General features: G+C 43.2%; 1 protein-coding gene across 1 annotated transcript in view; it reads right to left on the bottom strand.

Annotated features, from left to right (window-relative positions):
* The window catches only part of PLPP3 (phospholipid phosphatase 3), a 78,473-nt gene that overhangs the window by 25,808 nt on the left and 32,308 nt on the right, over positions 1-20,357 (bottom strand). Inside the window, exons 2-4 of the mRNA XM_075936053.1 lie at positions 13,187-13,344; positions 2,373-2,653; positions 1,421-1,478 (exon numbers count right to left, since the gene is read on the bottom strand). Of these exons, the coding sequence (XP_075792168.1) occupies positions 1,421-1,478; positions 2,373-2,653; positions 13,187-13,344 (497 nt within the window). The remainder of the gene's footprint in view (positions 1-1,420; positions 1,479-2,372; positions 2,654-13,186; positions 13,345-20,357) is intronic.

Below are 20,357 nucleotides of genomic sequence, written 5' to 3' on the forward strand. Positions count from 1 at the left end.
CCAAAAACCTTTTTCCTAATTATTTTTTACACAAATCACTGTCCATATCCCCTTTCCAAAAAACATGACTGTAGTTCCTCCCAGAACTGACCTGTACTGGGTTGTTTCATGAGTGCTAAAGGCAGGAAGCACCTTGGCACAGTGCTTTATTCAGGGGCGGAGTAGAGGAAGGGCAGAACCATTTTTCATTGGCAAAGAAAAACAGGCCAGCCCACAGTTTTGGATCAGACTGTGTGGGCATGCCAGCTCACCTGCTTTGCTTTCAGATTTGGCCCCAAATGTGAGATGAAAACCAGAGTTTAGCCTATAGAAGTAACTAGTTAGGGTTCTTTATTCATCAATTGCAGAGAACAGAGCATGCTGCCTAATACAAGCCTAAATAAAGCCCCTGTGCATTGATCTTTGGCAATTCAGCTTCCTTGTTTGGCTCACCCCAAACTCTTGTTAAGGTCAGTGGGAGTTCGAGCAAGGAATGCAGGATTCACCTGGAGACTTTTGGGCTTTGTCTACACTACGAGGTTTTGTTGCCAAAACCTGCCTTTGGTGACAAAACAGCAAGAACATACACACTGCAATGCAACAAAAAATTCCAGCCCTTCGATACACTTTTTTCTTTTCTGAACCCTTTAAGGCCCACAAAGAGCCAGAACAGACTCTGCTGTTTGCTTTGTTGACAGAACTGGCTTCTGCTAGTATCCCACAATGCCTCATAGTTGTGCTCAGCTTTGGTCTCTGCTTTCCTCCAGGCGTGCACCTCTCCCCTGCCAAAGCTCCAGGAGGTATCTGACAGCTGAGTGAGCTGCTACATTTGGGGAACAAACAAGAAGCAAACCATTGGACTGCTCCTGTTCTGCTCTGCATTAGGAACACAGCAGCAGGCAGACTACTGCTGCGGGGGAAGAGGAAAAGCTGTTGTGCTGCTTGGACACTCCTCAGCAAGGAGAGCTCATGGAGCTACTCATGATGCTGCTTCTGGCTGCTGAGGAAGCTGTGGGAGAACAGGGTGAATCCCAAGATGTGCAGGAATCAGCTCTTCCTTCCCACAACAGGTCACTCACATGGTCACTGATAGTGCTCCCAGAGTGGACATGATCTGTTAACAGTGGGAGCAAGCGTAAATACCCTCTGGCGATTTTTGTTTAATCGACCTTTGCAAAACTTGGTACTACAGACATACCCTTGGTAACAATCCTGGTGCAGCCAGACAGCAATGTCAGGAATCACAAGACCAAACATTGCTATAAAGTTCAAGTATTTTTGAGTTTTTAATGGCAGTTTTTGATTCAGTCCAGGCAGTCTCCTGATGTAATCAGAGTAATGTAATCAGCTGCCAAATTGCTACAAGTGGGGGTGAGCGTCCCATGTGGGGACACCGCAGTTTGGAAACAGGTTAGACTAGCAAAAAATTGATAGTACTCACCACCAAATAAAGCATGGTGTAGAGCGAGAAGGAGGCGTGACCAGAGAAGAAGGATTTCCTGTAAGACAGAGAATGAGTATAAACCAGCCATTGTAATATTAAGATTGAACCTGCCTATGAATATTCAAGAAGCAGGACTATGACCTGCCTCTGACAACAGAGGACTTAAGAGATGCAAGGTACACCCTTATTTTTCTGTGTGGTCTGGCTGCATTGTGGGTGGGGAAGCAACCTTTTTGGGGCTGCTGCTCCCCTATACCCAGCCTGTGGAGAGTGAATTGAGGGAAGAGTTTGTACCAAGCACTGGCTCCTCCCCCATCCCAACCCTACAGCTAGGCATGGTGATATGACAACCAGACCAGCAGCAAATTATTTCTTCAATGGATCAAAAGGTGAAAAATCATGGGGCTGCTTTCCTTTCCCGGCCTGTTTTTGGAGGCTCACAGCTATGAACTGTTACACACTCAGCAGACGGGAAACTTACAGACTAACTCCTAATAGTGGGGAATTTCAACAGAAATAAAGATAAATGCCAATCCAGATGCATTAAGTCTAAAGTTCACCCAGGATAAATTATCAACATTAAACATGAAGACTTTAAAAAAGAGTTCCTGGCACTGGTGGCTGTTTTCTTCACACAAAGGAAAGGATGTATTGCCCTGCAGATCCAAATCACTTACCAGTGAAGTCAGCTCTGATGGTACATTCCCACATTGAGTAACCACTCATGAAACAATGGTGTAGGAGTTAGTAGAAAGAAGGAGAAGTATTACTCAGCAGAGTTCAATAACTCCATAGGGAAATTGCCAGTTAAGGGTAACTCAGTGACAGTCTTCCCAGAGAAGGAAGTTTCCAAATGATCCACTGCCAGCAGACGGAGTATTTTGTGAGACACTATTTTGGTAGACACAACCTTCCTCCCCAGCCATATTGTCAAAGAAACACCTCTCACCTGGCTTCCTGAACTTTACTGTCATTTCCCCTACAGGTGTAGTTTTGAATGTAGCCTTTAGAGCAGTTGAGTACTGAAAAGTCTGGATCACAAACGTTCAGGAAATGAGGTCTCAAGCGCCCGACGGACACTTTGGCAATGTCTGTGAAGGACTGGCTGATGGCACAGCCAAAGGCAAAACAGCCTACTTGTTTGTAGAGAGCTGCCACGTATGGGTTCTGGATGAAGGACCGAGACTTCTCCTTTAAGTAGTGAATCCGGTAAAATTCTCCTATTATGATCTGAGGGAGGGATTTAAAACAATGATAAATAAAAAACATATGTTGCAGTAAGAGGTCATATGAGGTAAAAATGCAACTACACAACAAAATCTCAGAATAAATGAGCATTTGTTAAGAAACTACACATGGTCCTGCATTCAAGTATTTCAGAGGTCCATTAATTACTGCAGGCTTCAGGCCAGATGCATATTAGCACTTCTAGTCAGAGAATTTTTGTTTCATACACAGACGACAAGCATGTTTCTGAAAATACATATTTATCCGCGAATCCTTCTTAAAAGCAAACTCAAGTTAAATAAATATTGATGGAATTCCAAGAACATTTGCCCATCAGAAAGCTATTAGATTTCATTATATCTCAGAATTATGATTCTACCTCAGAATGCAAGATGGGGCAAAAAATACTTTGGTTTATCGAAGAGAGCATTGTAAAATGGCATTTACCCAGTCTCTCTCTCTCCCCCTCTGTTAGCCTGCAGGTAACAATGACATGTCCAGAGACATGAAGAAATGGATCTAACCTCTTTTGCATGTAAATTCTAGATATCTGATATTACTGAGTCAACAAAGGCAGTCAGGCAGACCTAAATGATTTGGCATCAATGTATCAGTGACTAGACACTTGCTACATGGACATAGCAAGATACACAATGCAGTTGTGGTCCAAAATAATAGCAAATGATTCCAAAAGGTGAATACTTCGTATGAAGTTCTCACTTGGCCTGAATCAGTGAGCAAGACAGAGAGCCCTAGGAATGCTACTGCTCGTACCATACCAAAACCCCATTGGATTACAACATTTTCACCCTTTTGCTGCATGTACGTGTGTGTGATGCTGGGATATGAAAGCATTCCCTACTCTTTTCTCTGTGTTGTTGATGCAGAAAGCAGGCAGCCTGTCCACAACAGGAAAGCAAACAGCAGACCTGTATATACTCTCCTTTCCAGAAATGTCCATTTAGTTTTTGTCACACATGGATGAAGCAGAAGTTGGTCAAACCAGGGATACCTTAAGTTCTAAAGAAACCTTTGTACTTGAGGGATGGTCATGGAATCATAGATATCCAAGATGAAAAACACCTGCCAGGTTGTTCTGTTCTTCCCCAGGCTAGTGCAAATTATTCTCTAATTATATTTTGTATAATTTACACTGATTTGCTTTTTCTTGTTCTAAACATCTCAAGTCACAGAGCTTCCACCATGACAAGCTGGAACTACAAGATCTCACCATTTGGAATTCTCTTTCCTAAACTTCCCATTTTTCCTTATACTTTCCAGAAATCAAGACCAACATTTTTCTTTTAAATATAAGGAAAAATTCCAAGGCCAAGCTAAATTCATTTGATCAATTTCTGCTCTCGGGTATGTTGGTGTAAAGCTAGAATAACTGCATTGACTTCAAATGCTGCAGCTCCCCCAAACTGAAATTAAAATTCAATTCATACCCCTAATATTGGAGATGAAAGAATCAAGGTTCCTTGATAGGGCCAGTCACTATATTAAATTCCATATAGCAAAAATAATAACATTTTTGTTATCAATCATAACTTTAAAAAATGAACACACAGAATCAGATTCTAAGATCCTCAAAGTATTCAGAATATGGCCCAAAATTTGCAGTGGCCAGACTCAATTTAAATCCTAGAAAGCTTCCATAAATACAGGGACTTTCCTGGGAGTTCTAATGGTCCTTGCTGTTATTAAGCAGCAAATTATGTATTTCTTGTACCACCTGGAGGGGGAGCGTTGTGGATTTGACAATGTTGTCATAAATCATAGTTATGAACCAGAGGACCTGGCTTCTTGTAATCCCAACTCTTAAAAGGCAATTTAATGAAAATCAGGCTGTGAAATGAAGTCCAAATGTCTCACCTCTCCAAAAGAGGCAAAGGCTTAAATTGTTCCGTCACGTTACACACCTAGTTTTGGAGTTTCAAATTTACAGCTTTAGGATTTTATTCATTACTTTCAATGTTTTTATACCTGAGTAATAAAATGAGGTGTTTTTTTTCCTCCCGCACTCCCCTTTCTGTTCCAGTCAGCAGCATTGTGATATATAAGTTTAACTGTCAGGGAAAATGCCTTCATGCTAATCCCTTTCTGAAACAGCTAGCAATATTCTTCACAGCATGGCAGCCAGCCAACTCCATGCAGAAGAGAATTCTCCCCTGCCTACCTTTTTAGAAACTTGGCACAACATTTGGAAACTAATAAACTGGAAAAGTATTGCAATTAGGCTAAGAGGAGATGAAACTCTATCATGGCTTGAACTCTTGAGTACCATGGCTTGAAAAACAAAAGTTGACCTAAAGTCACTGAAACGATAGCTATGCAGGCTTTATCAAAGGGAAGTAAAAAGAAATAAAATGCTGGAAGGAGGCACATATACTTCCATACTTCTTGGAGAAAGACCTGCCATGGAAAGTTTACAAGCCACAGATATTTTTTACAAAAGAATATTAGTTTCAAATTCCCTATGGGCTTGACTGAGGTTGTCTAGGGTCTTGCAGCTGACATGTTCCAGAGTCATTTGTAATCCCTATGGAATCCAAATGCTCTGCAGATGGTGGCTTATCTAGATTTTGGACTATCTTTACATGCAGTCTGGGAGCCAGGAAATATATTTGCACGAAGACCAAAGAAGAATACCTGAGCATCACTCCTGCAGCATTTGTATCATGGAAAGGACACTTGTGCTTTCTAATTGTAGTTTGGAGCATCTCTTCTCCCTGCCACTACCATTTCAGTTTGTCTCTGTGTAGGCTCATTTATCTGTGAATGGGCGGTTTAGGAATCCGTTGTGGGTTTTGAGGGCACTCAGGAATCTATTTCCACTACACACAAAGCCCTGTTCCTCATGTACAATTTAGACTGACCTCGCTATAGTTAAGCCAACCTAACCACTAGGGTAGCTACTGCTGCTCAGGGAAGTGGCTTACGTACACTAATAGAAAAACCTTTTTATCTATCGAGGAAATGCTACAGTGGTAAAGGTATAGATAGCTGTGCCACTGGTGCTGTCGATGTAACCCAGACACTTGCTACATGCGGTGCACTGTCCCATGTAGTGTCACTTAGAGCACTTACAGAGAGCGAATAAGTTTGTTTACAGCAGGGGTAGGCAAAAGGGCTTCCGCAGGCCAGATCTGTCCCGCCAAGCAGGTTGATTCGGCCTACAAAGATCCTGCTACTCCCCTCCCCCAGACCAATCAGGGTACACACAGCACTTAGGGTATGTCTACACTACCACCCTAGTTCGAACTAGGGTGGTAATGTAGTCAACCAGAGTTGCAAATGAAGCCCGGGATTTGAATTTCCCGGGCTTCATTTGCATATTGCCGGGCGCCGCCATTTTTAAATGACCGTTACTCCTCGTGGAGTTCTTTGATGAAACGAGGAGTAACGGTAGTTCGGAATAGGAAGCCTAGTCCGAACTACCTAGTTCATGCTGCATGTAGCCGCGGGGCACGGAGTCCGAACTAGCGGACATTTAAAAATGGCGGCGCCCGGCAATATGCAAATGAAGCCCGGGAAATTCAAATCCTGGGCTTCATTTGCAACTCCGGTTGACTACATTACCACCCTAGTTCGAACTAGGGTGGTAGTGTAGACATACCCTTAGAGTCAACCCTGGCAGTTGACTCTAAGCATCGCATGCCAGAGAGCAGGGAGTGAGAGACTTCACGCTACCCCCACCCCCAGGCCAATCAGGACCTGGGGGTGGGAGGAAGCCTGCAAAGTCTCCTCCCACCTTCAAGGGGCTCAGCACTTAAGAGTCAACCACTAACTGCTGCTCAGCTAGTGGGTAACTCTAAGTGAGATGCTCCCTTGCAGGGTGGGGGCAGACTTTGCATGCTTCCCCTGGACCCCAGGGTGGGGGCAGGAGGGGGAGCATGCAAAGTCTACTTCCACCCCCAGCAGCATGAGCACCTAGAGGGAACCGCTAACTGTTCAGAACAGCTGGTGGTTCTCTTGGGAGGGGAAAGAGGAGGGGGCAAAGGCTTTGCACACTCCCCCACCCGGAGACCATTCAGGGTCAGAGTCTGTGGGCAGGGAAGCTTCAAAGTGTCCTGGCCCCTCCGCTTCCTCCTGAGGCCCCGCCCTTTCTAGGGCACCCCTGGGACACTTCAAAAATTTCTGATGTGGCCCCTGGTCAAAAATTATTGCCCACCCCTGCTCTACAGCGGTAGCTGAGAGCCAGCTGGCTTCATAGCTCAAGCTGTAGCGGCCCTCGCACGAAACTCTAGAGGTCCTAACTTCAGTTCTGCCTGTCAGCCTTACATCAATATACCCAAAAATATGGCCTGTGGAGAGTGCCACTCTCATAGTTAAGGTCTGCCACTGTACTGCAGAAGGATATCTCACCCCAACTGCTTACTGCAACTTTCTTTGATGGCTGGGTGCATATAATCATACAGGGAAGAGGTGCCTACATCTCATAAGGCCTAGAACTGTAGAGGGAAAATAAATTAAGGATGATACATGATACCACAGCATGTACCATTATTTTCAGAGTTCACAAATGAATCCCTTTAAAGCTTAGACATGTGATCATTTTAAACGGGGACCAACAAAGACTAGGGATTAATATTTTTTCTCACTGCTGGTGGTCTTGGTAATTGCACAGATGTAGCAGATTGTAAATTGGAGACTTCAGTCTCCTGCTAACACACTGCTGGGTAGTCATGACCCCTCCCCACTTAGTTAAAATCATGGCTGAATGTTAATGGAAAGCTAAAACGCAGGGAAGTTGGGTTTTGGCAATGCTCTCCCTGATAAAGAGGGACTTAGAAAACTAATTTAGCACAGATGTACACAAACTGAAACTTCATCCTGAACAAACAAGTCTTAAAGGTATTAATCTCCTTTTCTGACTTGTGTCTCCAGCAAATAATTTGCATGTGGCATATAGAGAATTTCCCAGTTTGAACTGCTAGAAACATTTACCACAGTCACTAGTAAGAAATAAATGCCATTTTTTCTCTCTAGTGACTCTTCTGCAATCTTTCTGATCAAGTGAAAGTTTTATATGTAATTATCATCAATTATCCAGTTGCCCCAGTAATTACACTTCCTAGGTCTTTCTAATCAGTTTGGTCTCCAAGGTATTGTTTTTCTGTGTCTTGCCAAATGGGAGCACTTAACATTGAAATATAAAGTATCTGACTATCTACATTTGTATTCTTATAAACTGGCTGAGCTAGAAAACTGATCTTGTTTTTTTTTTAAAAAAGACCGGACAGTCCATGAAGTTGAGTTTGAACAACAGTATAAGGGGGCCCAGGAAATGGAATAAACAATGTTTTATTCCTAGAGCACAGTTTCAAATCCAAACTTTGCTGGAAGTGATTGCTAGTTGTTACCACTATTTCAATGATCTGTGTGAAATGGGTTTGTGGCCTCACACAAGATCAGAGGGTGCAATTCACACTGTGCAGAAAACCAGCACAAAACTTCAAGGCACATAAAACACAACCTACAACTTTCACTCTGACCTAACGATTCTGTCAGTGTCACTATTTCAAGCTCGGAGTTAGGAGCATGACATTGTTTTTATTTTATTTATTGCCAAATCCCAAATTGCCCTGACCTACAGTCATGGCTTTGAAAAATCAAACATTCCAAATGAAAAGAGAAATACTGGGGCATTATGGATTTGGAAGGAATTCATATTATGCTACAAAAATTCTGATATGTGGGTTACATCTGAGAAAGAGGTCAGAATGACTTGAATTTTCCACATATTCTGCAAAAAAAAAATCTCTTCTATAAATCTCTTGTTAGCCATTTGTATCACTCAGCTACAAATAACTGAGCTTTTGTATTTTCCTTACTAAGTTACTTTTGTTGTGAGTGAAGTGAAACCTACATAGAAAACATCCATTTCTTTCAGGAAAACTTTTTTTCTTTTTAATTGACCTGCCATTTCATGTTAGAAACTTGATGGATTAAATAGTCTGTTGATTATGTTTCCAATTTCAGTTCCAACTCTTGTATTTGCCACTGGCTTATTGCTGATCAGAAGCAGATTCTGCATGGAGCCGACATGACGGTATGTCAGGCAGTAACATGAAAATGAGGGGGTTTTTTCCCCGTTTTATTTTATGGCTTTTCCATACTTGGCGGTAATTCACCTGTAGGGTAAAATTCCTTTTTGTTTATAGATTTTTTTTTCCACTTTCACTTTTGAAAAGAGAGGCAGAGAATTATTGGGTCTGTTTGCCCCTGGCTCTATGAATAAACTGGTTGGCAAACGATGCTGCAATCCATAAAAACTGAAACCTGGCTTCATTTCAATTCTGTTTGGGGAGGAGTAAGGAAGGGAGGGGAACTAACCGATAATTCTCTTGGAAATGGGAAAAAGCAAGCCAAAGGATGATTTTGAGAAGAAATCAGCCATCTGTCTGACACAACACGAGTCATACACTGTCCTCAACCTATACACCCCTGACTCCCATTGACAGGAGAGAGAGTTCTACTAAGGGTCATTTCCGATCATTACACTGACTATAATGTAGCTGTAATCACTGCTGAAAGGATCAGACAGTAATACTGAAGTACGTCTGAAGCATTTCCCTGAAGGAAAAATGCATAGGACAAAATTCATCCCAGTGCCCAGGGTCAGAACAGGGCCCCTTGGTATAGCTTAAGCCCCAAGCTAGCACACAGTGCAAGCTAAGCTCTCTCCTTATGGCTGTGAAAAGGCTAGTGGGTAAGACAATGATGGGGCCAGAGCACAGGGAGGGTACACAGGATTCACATTTATCTGAAAGTGGTAAAGAGGGGCTATGACTTAGGACATGACTTCACTACAGGAAGGATCGATGAGCAGTGACCAATCCAGTGGGGTTTGATTTATTGTGTCTACTATAGACATGATAAATCGACTGCCAAGCACTTTCTTGTTGACTTCACCAAAATGAGAAGAGTAAGCAGATTCAGTGGGAGAACGTCAGCTGTTGACTTGCCACAGTGAAGACACAGTGGTACGCAGGCCTAAGTAGGCTAACTTCAGCTACGTTATTTACGTAGCTGAAGTTGCGTAACTTAGATCAATGGTAGACAAAGCCTGATACTGTATCCCACAAACTTGCATAGCAGCTGCCCATCTGTTTTTCATGCAGCTCCCACTGGAAGTCTATTTCACTTAAACAGCTCTCTCCCTGCCATTTCTCCTTCATGTCCACCTCTCCCCACATACCACCTGCGCTTCATCCATGCAACAGCTCTGGCTTTATGCAGGCAAAGTGAATTCTGCCCAGAGTGCATGAACCTTCTAATCAAACGGACAATGTCATGATTCTGATCAATTTCCAACTATAGCCTCTGTTGGAGAAAGGAAATCTCATGAGCACCATTTACTGTTTGAACCACCAGTGTCCGCATGAATCAACAGTATAAAGCTTAGGCGTGCTTAAGTTATCTGACATTACTGCGTTCACAGGTCAAAGAGTGAAAGCAAGGGGAAAATAAAAGCTTAAAATAATTTCTGTCCCTTAACCTACCCTCCCACAATACAGTTACTTTAGCTGACAGAACTAAGCAAAGGACTGTTATAAAAGTAATTCTTAAGGATAAACCTAAGTAAGCTATACTAAAAGCAGGAAACTTAGGCACTTCTCATACAGAAATGATGGGGAGGGGCATCTTTATATAAATATTCAAATAAAATTTAGGGACTAGAACCCTGCATGTGAAATTTTAGGGCTAGAACTCATGCTCAGTGCCAAGCCTGTGGGGAAGAGGAAGAAAGTGGCTTAATTTCACCTTTTGCACTTTCTTAGTCCTGGGGAGCTTGGGTCTGGCACCCACTCCATGTTAGAGCAGACTGCAGGTTGCTTTAACTTTTCCTGGCCAGTAACACTTGCCTGGGGCCAGTGTGCGGCTGGGGAATTCCTTAGGGCAAATTCTGTCCAGACCCCCTCCATCAAGATGGGAAAGGGTGGAGCAGCTGGTGCAGACCATGTTGTGTCACCAATGGATGCCCCCACATCAAAGAGATCCCCAGATATTCTTTTCCATTGCAGGAAAAGGCATTTTTTCCTTTTAGGGTTAGGGTTAGGGTTAGGGTTAGGGTAAGGATCTGCCACCTTCAAAGGCATTACCTTGTTTTTCAATAACAAACTGCACATCATTTCAGCTTTTCCTGATGGCATGACAGACACCTGTCAAATTTTAGTAGAACACTGTGATGGGAGCGTAGTGGGGCTTGCTGTTATGTGTTTAGCTCGAAGTGCTTTTAGTAAATAGCTAACGAATGTACTGCGGTTAGGAGCCTCAAGCCAGCTGACTCTTCCAGGGTTGGATTTGGTCCATTTGCTGAAACAACGCAAATATGTTCACACACAACATAATCCCTTCACACAGCAGTGGGAAATTTGATATGAAAAAAAAATCAAAAGCAATCAGAAAGGCGACACAAATCAGATCAGAGCAGCAGAACTACACTTTATTATGTGTCTAGCTTACTATTTATTAAAGCCTAATAATGCCTCGGAAACTTTTCCATGCAGCAGCTGGCTGCAAGGGTATAACCCCTTTTTTAAAACTGCTTGAAATGTGGGCTATGTAAATACCACAGCAATTTCTTAAATGTGGACACGACATGCCAAATCCTTATTGGCACTAAATCTTTTTGCGTGTACAAAGAATGCTCCCTGAAACATGAACTGCATGTATCTTATTGTGTAACTTTTGCAGGGCTTGCCTAAATGGTTTGACTTGTTTACTTGCTTTAGAAGTAATCTTGCTCATTCTGCTCTAAGTTTTCAGTTACACGTGGCTGCAGATTTGTGTGTGTGATGTAGAAGCTGGTTAACAGCATGGGAAACTTAAGCCTCATGCACACAGAAAGGCACATTGGGAGGACGACTCTTCCCTAGGCTGACAATCTGAAATGGTAAGTCGGCTAGTCTCTGTAATTTCCATTTAAAAGTCAAAACTCCCTGGTTTCAGCAGTATGGAAGCAGACTTTGGACTTTTTAGGCTTTGTCTACACTGCTAAGGGAGGTTTAGGTTGGACATTAGGAAAACTTCCTAAGGGCTAGGACGGCTAAGCACTGGAATAAATTGCCTGGGGAGATTGTGGAATCTCCATCACTTGAGATATTTCAGAGCAGGTTAGATAGGCATCTATCAGGGATGATCTAGATCAGGGGTGGAAACCATTTTCTGGGTCGGGGGCTGCTGATGCACAGAAAAGTCAGTCGAGGGAGACACAAAAAACCTCACTGATGTGGCCCCCGACTGAGAAGGAGAAAGACTCTCTCCACATTCCCCTCACACATCAGAGATTAGGGCAACTCAGACTAGTAGATTTTGTGTGTTCCAGCCCCACTGATATCCAATGCTGGGAGGGGGGAGGGGAAGCCCTGAGCATCAGGGGCCGGATCCAGGAAAGCTGGGGGTGAGCCTTAGATTCCCCACCCCTGCTTTAGATGGCGTTTGGTCCTGCCGGGGGGGGCAGCGGATTGGATTTGATGACCTCTTGAGGTCCCTTCCCGTTCCAGGATAAATACTGTGTTCATTTGTTCTACGACTCTTAAGTTTAAAGAGCAGCTAGGGCAGTGCTTTAACACATGCTTTAACACAGCAGAATGGTCACAGTACCAGGGCTGGGAAAGAGCTCCCCCCGCTTGTAGGTAAACAGCCGGGAGCCTGTTTACACTGGCACTTTAAAGTGCTGTAACTTGCTGCGCATGGAGGGGGTTGTTTTTTCACACCTGTGAGCGAGAAAGTTACAGTGCAGTCCAGTCGCAATGGAGACAAGCCCTTAGTTTCTCTGCTTGGTCTGAGTACAGATTTGTGCTCATTAGTGCAGTGGCACTTGAAATGGGGCGATCTTCTGCTACAAATGGTGCAAATCAACCCTCACTTACCCACCAAATTATGAGCCACTGGTCAAACACACAAAGGACACCGTACTGCCTTTGATTAGTAATGAGTTTCAGTCACTCACCTGGCCTGATTCTGAACTGACACAGGGGTGAAAGGCTTCATATCTGATTACCAATGCCATCCTGTTCTTGTTGCTGTTGTAATAGATTTTTTTTAACTTGTTCAAGATGCAGTCCTAACTCCCAAGCCTTCTCAATTAATTGTTGAGCAGAGACTAACAGGCTTTTTGCGTTGACTGGCACACTGTCTGGGAGCATCGACAGGTTCCTGGACAGCGTTACCCTGCCACGCCAGCTGACAGATTCACTGGATCCCTAGGTAAGGGAAAGAGCAGTTCCACATGCCTAGAAGGGGCGGGGCCTCAAGCAGAAGGGCTGGGATAGTCTGTCCTCAGCGCCTCTGGACCGCCCCCGTAGCACCATTTGGAGTGCACCATCCAAGGCTACAGCAGCAATTTAAAGGGCCCAGGGTGTTTGCTGATACTACTGCCACAGTAGCAGCAGCAGCAGCTGGAGCCCCGGACCCCTTTGAATTGCTGGACCCAGGGCAGTTGTCCCTACCATCAATGGGCCTGTTTGTGCTCAGGAGATGGCAAACATACAGCGCTGTCAGAAAAATCTGACTGGTTCTACTTACAGCAAGGATGGCAATGAGAATCCCTGCAGCACACAGCACGGCATCATTAATCGTCTCGGCCTTTTTCAAAGGGTACTTGATACTCTCGTCATGGCAGTAAAACCCTCGTTGGTATGGCTGGATTGTGCTGGTTTCAATGATCAGAAAGGGCAGGCCGGCTTGGGGAAAGCAAAGACAAACAACAGAAAACAAAACAAAACAAAACAAAACAAAACAAAATAAGTAACATGGACAAGTACAAACAAAAAGCAACCACGAGACCTCCCAAAAACCCAACTCAGCACAACTTTTCTTTCTTTCCTAATGAGTTTCCAAGTGATGGGAACTGTTTTACAAAGTTTCTCCTGCGGAAAAGCATGTATTCTGCTATGGTTATAAGGTGTCCATGCTGCATGGTCCCACTGAAGCTTGCACATAGCAAATATTAACTTACAGGGATGAATGGCAACAGCAGCCCCACTACAAGAAGTCATGGAAAAGAATATGACACTATTCCCCACAGAGCATCTGGTGCTGTGAGCACAGCACTGAAACACCTCTCTGACATGGCCTGTTGGAAGCTGAGTTCAGCAGGGCTGCAGGAGGAGTTACTGAATAAACAAACAATAAACTATTCATTTCAGGTCAAGCTTTTCCTGCCATATTGACCAGGCTGAGGCCCATCTACACTTGCTTTGATACAATGTTTAAACAAAACAAAACTATATTTCCACGGTTAATAGACCTTTGTGTCTTAAAGGGATACCAACACAGTTTGGCTGGCCAATGTGGACAAAGGATGTAAACATGTTCAGAGGGGTAGCTGAGTTAATCTGTTAACAGGAAAAACTTAAAAAATAACAAATAGTCTAGTAGCACTTGAAAGACTAACAAAACATGTAGATGGTATCACGAGCTTTCGTGGGCACAACCCACTTCTTCAGATGACTGGAGTGTTGGAAGTCCAGATCCGAGAATAAATAAGGGAAGGAGGAACGATGTAAATATTGTTACAGTTGCCTTTCTTTGAAGACTTTTTGAATGCTAGTGAAACACAGCATCTATCCACCCATCCACAATAGCTGGTGAAACCACATCAGGTCCTACTGGCAGTAATCGTGAGCTATATGTTTTTAAACACTATTTTAAAGACCTTAATTTCCACTTCATAGCTGGAACGTCAAACCAGATGTACACTATAGGGTCACAGACCAATAGAAACTGGTTTATGGCACAAGGTAATACAACTTAGAATTATTGCACTTGCGTAACTCATTCATAACAATTAGAATGCTCCTTCAGAGGAATGGAGCATTGTCTAGAAGTTACAGTAGGGGATGGGAATCTTTCTCAGTTGTGTCACACATCCTGGATGAGTACAGGCAGGCCACTTAAAACTTCTATGTGCCTCAGTTCCCACAAGTGATTTGCTGTGGACTTAAATGACAGCAGAATCAGTACATGTGATCCAAAGGCTCTTCACAAACCTTTCAAAGAAGGGATGTGAATGGGTAACCGGTTAACCAGTTATCTGGTAAGCATCACCCATACTGGTTAACTGGTACTGAGGAGCAGCCCCCGCCAGCAGCCTGCTGTGGATGGAGGGCTGCTCCAGTCTCCCGGTGGTCAGAAGCCAGCCCCTGAGCAGAAGCTGGATGCCCCACATGCGGGGGAAGTGGGGGAAACAGGAGCAGGAGGCGTGGCGGGGAGGGTTGGGCGTGGCAGCTCTGCATGGCGTGGGGGGGGGGGGAGAGACTGGGAGCAGAAGCTACTTCCCTTGCAGACTGAACTGCTAGCTCCTACTACTGCCACCCCCCTATGTGGGAGGGGTCAGCAGCAGTAGCCCCGTGTGCAGGGGCAGAAGCAGGATCCTGATTAATTGGTTAACTGATTAAACCTGTATTAACCAGTTAACTAATTAAACGGGATTTTACATGCCTATTTCATAGTGATTTATTATACTTACGGGAAACTCATCTCCCACCTCTGAAATTACAACCCCACTGAAGTGAAACAAAAACAATTTAACAATGTAGCAACACTATTCAACAATTTGGGACATGATGCAAACCACAGCAACAAAAAACAATGTTTGGCTGAAACTGCAGGAGGATAGCATTTAGGTAAGTAAAATGTTGGCATTTTGCTAAAACACCAGGGCTGTGTCTATATTGGCATGATTTTGCACAAAAGTGCACGCTTTTACGCAAAAACATGCTGCCTGTCTACACTGGCAGGGAGTTCTTGCACAAGAACATGGATGTTCTAATGTGTGAAATCAGTGCTTCTTGTGCAAGAGGCCAGTGTAGACAGGCAACGTGAATTTCTTGTGCAAGAAAGCCCGATGGCTAAAATGGTCATCGGAGCTTTCTTGCGCAAGACAGCGTCTACACTGGCACGGATGCTTTTGCGCAAAAGCACATCTCTTACGCAAACGCACATGCCAGTGTAGACGCTTTCTTGTGCAAATACTTTAACACAAAAACTCTTGCGTTATAAGTATTTGCGCAAAATCTTGCCAATGTAGATGTAGCTCAGGACTGTTAGCCCTACTGCTGTCATGGAATATTTATTGACCACTGACTGGGTTAAATGTTTACGCTCTTGTTTACGCTCCCACTACTGTAAAATTAGCAGATTTTTTCCCTTAAATTAAGAAATGTTGCTCCATTGTTTTGACTTGATTTGCCTAGAGTCAAGTTTTATTGCTGTCATAAACAGCATAACCATTAATTAGTGAAAGATTTTGTCCAGAAAGGTACAATCTAAGGCTAATTTAAACATTTCCATTTGTGTGTAAACAAGCTAAGGAACTTATGTTTTGTAATGCATTTTGGAGTTTGTTCATTTTATTTGTACAGATTTTTCTAATCCATAGTTATTTTTTTTCTGATTGCCTTAAATACATGATTCACAGAGAGAGAGAATGAATTCTGTTCTGTTTGGCAAATACAGCCAAAACCACAATTTGGCATAGTGTTTCAGGTTATTTTGTGTGATTTTCTAAAAGAATATTAGGAGCTGGTAATATTAAACACACAGAGACCTAGGCTGCCTGCTATGAGTTGTCTGTTTTCCAACACATTAATGAAATATGCAATAAGTGTCTCAGGATACCCCTCTTATCAGCTCATCTAAGTCTTGACCAAATTATTTGCAATCTCATGTGGCTCCAGCTCATCTTCATTACACCCTCTAAGCATTTTAAAAACTAGTCAGTTTGGCCCCAAAACGTATCTCTTAAGCCAGCAATATGATATTAATAGCCTTCTTTATAGATCCAAAGTATCCTGATGAAAAACTGCAGCAGAAAAGCTAATGCTGTTTGGTACGATCCCGTTTCACCACCACTAAAAACAGGAGCATAACAGTTGAACTTGGGGAGTAGACATACCACAGTTACATGGCTTATTGTTATTTCTCCAGTTTCTCTTTTTAATAGCTTTCACATGACAGGTCTGTAAAACACATGTTCCCACAGACAATGAAACACATCTGAAGAAAGAAAGAAAGAAAGAAAGAAAGAAAGAAAGAAAGAAAGAAAGAAAGAAAGAAAGAAAGAAAGAAAGAAAGAAAGAAAGAAAGAAAGAAAGAAAACAATAGTGTTCCTGTGTACTACATGAACCCAGGGATAAGAAAGATTTGTTTTCCCTTCATTCATGGACAGCATGAGGTTGTAGTATTTCTGCGTGTTCAATCATATGTATGATTACCACAGCTATAATAAGAGCATAATTGGCATATACTGTGCATATTTTTCTTAGAATGCACATAGACATAGTATAGAAAAATCCAATGGTTTTGTTTTCTCTCCTATAAACTTGTGGTTTAGTGGGATATTGCCAATACAGTCTTGACATTTTTCCAGCAAAACAGTAACCTCAGATTCCCTTCTTTTCCTTTTCCTTTTTTCCCTCTTTTTTTTAGAAGAGAAACATAAACATACCCTCAATAGCTAAACGGATATTGCTTAGAAGACATACTATACCCTAGACTGTGGGCTAAAGGCTGTTATTTCAAAGGTTATTATCCAAATGACAGAAGACACCACTCTCGTAATGAAGAATGTGTTGGCAGATACCTTTCTAAAAATGGCCCTTCTTCGATGAGCTATCTCTCTGAGCACAGACTAAGTGACTGTCACCACTCACACTTTGAGGCACCAACTACACTTTCTGGCAATGGTTAGCACTCAGATTGCAATACAAGGAAGCTTATACTGGTATCAAAAGCTACTCAAATAATGGATTTTGCAGAAGACGCTATGGATAAAAATGAACACAAAGGAATAAAAGGAAAGGCCCCTTGAGGGATCCTTACAGAGATGTTCCTGATTCTGCTTCCATTTACACTGGACAATTCATCAGAGAGCAAAAGACTTCCAGATTAGAGAAGTTGCAACTGTCTTTCAGAAAGAGACAGTCATGGAGGGTGTCAAGCAATGGAGGTAAATCAATAGGGTTACAGCAACAGCAAAGTTTGGCCCCCTCACTTTGGCTGTACTAGTGCCATGAGACTAAAAAGCCAAGCCAAATTTTCCACTGTGGCACAAAATAAGACATCCAAATTTTGCATTTTGGATGCTCATATTCAGTTTCCCATACACATTCTCATTGTGACCTTACAAATTGGTTTGTGTGTCCAAATTCAAAATCTGGAAAACATTTTAAGGCACCTATCTTTTAAAATCTACCTTCTCCATGATTCCTTAACAAGCCTAGAAGACAAAGGCAGTGATCCTCGTAGGCTGTGTCTACACTGGGCCACTTCTTCCGGAAAATCAGCTGCTTTTCCGGAATAAGCTGCGAGCTATCTACACTGGCCCTTAAATTTGCAGAAAAGCAACGATGCTCTACTGTACAAAATCAGCCGCTATTCCAAAAAACTATTCTGCTCCCGCTCGGGCATAAGTCCTTATTCCGGAACACTGCTCCGGAAAAGGGCCAGTGTAGACAGCCCAGTAGTCTTTTCCGGAAAAAAGCCCCGATTGCAAAAATGGCGATCAGGGCTCTTTTCCAGAAAAGCGCGTCTACATTGGCCACAGATGCTTTTCCGGAAAAAGGGCTTTTCCGGAAAAGCAGCCTGCCAATGTAAACGCTCCTTTTCCGGAAAAACTGAAAACAGAATAGTATTCCGTTTTAAGCATTTCCAGAAAATCATGCCAGTGTAGACAAAGCCAGAGTGTTTAGAAAGTAATGACAAAGAGGCAGCCCTTAGAAAGCATGGGCAAGGTGGTGATTTCATACCAAGGTGATTGGTTGACCCATGTAATAGACAATAGATTGTACCAATGGAAAGCTCACTCCATCCTAATCTTATCTCTGGCAGCTATTTATCCTAGTTCTTCTATCCATGGCTCATGTTCATTGATGCCAGAGGTCCCCAAAGTGTGAGGCGACCCTCCCCAAGGGGGCATGAAGGAACATCCAGGGAGGCATGGCAGGGCCAGCCCAGCCCCCACAGTGGCATAGAGGGAGTGCCACTTGCCCCCCGCCCCGTTCTGGTCCCGCCACCAGCTACATCACCGGCTCCTGGCCCCACCCACAGTTTCAGCACAGCTCAGCTCACACCCTGGCCTCACATCAGCCACCAGCCTTGGCTGCGGGCTGTAGCTCCAATCCCTGCAGGGGGAGGGGACTGCAGACAGGGTAAAGGATGGGGGAGAGCTCAAAAGTCTGAGGACTGCTGATCTACGCTTTCTGTGAATGGGAAAGACTGATGTGAATAGACCTTGCCTCTAATACCCCTACAGCACACAGGTATCACATCCTCTTTAGTTCCCATCTGGACAGCTCGATAATGGCAAGGAGACTTTATTATAATGCTCCAAGAAAGTACCATTTCGCTAGCACCTGAAGGCAGGTCTATATTACTCATTAAGTTGCTCTAACTTACATCACTCAGGGGTGTGAAAAGCCCCTTCTGCCTCAAGAGATGCAAATTTCCCATCCACACTGATGCTATGGGGTCGGCATAGGCTCTCCAATTGACGCAGCTTACACTTCTCACTGTGGGGGAGTAATTACGCCGAGAGGCCAGCACTCTCCCTTTGGCATAGCGTGTCTTTCCCAGATGCAATAAAGTCACAGCCCACAACACTGTCATGTCAACTTCCCCTGAGTCATTCACCTACAGATTTACTCTCACCACACTCCTGTGAGGGAGGCAGGTGCTATTATCCCTATTTTACCTATAGGTAAATATAGAGGCATAGAGCAATTAAGGCATTTGCCCAAGGTCACATAGGGAGTTTTGGTAGAGCTGGGAAATGAATCCAGTGTTTTGGATTCCTAGATCAGTCTCTTAACTGCAGAACCATCTTTCTACCCCACAGAGAGCATTTTTTCCCTGGGTCATATAAAGAGTTTCTGGTGTAATAACTATGAAATTCCACCCTCAGACCCTGAACTAGATATGCTAGCATAACAAAATTCCCTTGAGGCCTGATCCCGGACTATTAAAACCAATGGGCGTTTAGCCATTGATTTCATTTGAAGCTGGATAGAGCCTCTACTAAATGCAGCGTGAAGCAGGTGTGGATATTAATGAATTCAGTTAGGCACTGCAGGACTCTGGTACTGTGCACTGAAAAATTATGTTGCTTTTGTTGGGAGGAAGTCAAAGTGACTTTTTGACCCTTCACTGCTGGTATCCTAGGCTAAGATATTTCAGTAAAGGATTTAAATGTATTTGCCTTTACATAAATCATGTCAGCCTTGCAGCCAATCAGGTTTTGAAATGTAATACCAAGGAAAGATATCTCTTCCCCTGTTTATGAATGCCTTTTCCCAACAAGCAATTAATTGTCAATACCTCCAGGGAATGCTAGCAACCTATAGGGAAAAAACCAATGCACTCACTGATCAGCTTCCAACATGCATAAAAGCAAAGGCTGAAGAAAGGATTCTGTGCTTTGAAAGCTAAGCTTGTGTAGATTGAAAAAAAAACAAGCTAAGCTTTCATTGGCCACCCATTGATAAAGTCACGTGGGAGGTGTTACTCTGGTGACCCAGCCATGAAGCTCTGATCTTCCCAGCCAAAGTTTCACCTTTGCACTAAATTAAACACAGCTTCGTTTTTGAAGTTTTTTTTTTTAATGGTTGGAAGAATCTTTCCTCTTTGCTCTCTCTAGGCATTACAGGTCAGCAAGAATTATATTTCCCATCCTAGGCATCTCAGCTGAATGTCAGGG

This window comes from Pelodiscus sinensis, chromosome 9, assembly GCF_049634645.1.
Source record: "Pelodiscus sinensis isolate JC-2024 chromosome 9, ASM4963464v1, whole genome shotgun sequence".
NCBI lineage: Eukaryota > Metazoa > Chordata > Testudines > Trionychidae > Pelodiscus > Pelodiscus sinensis.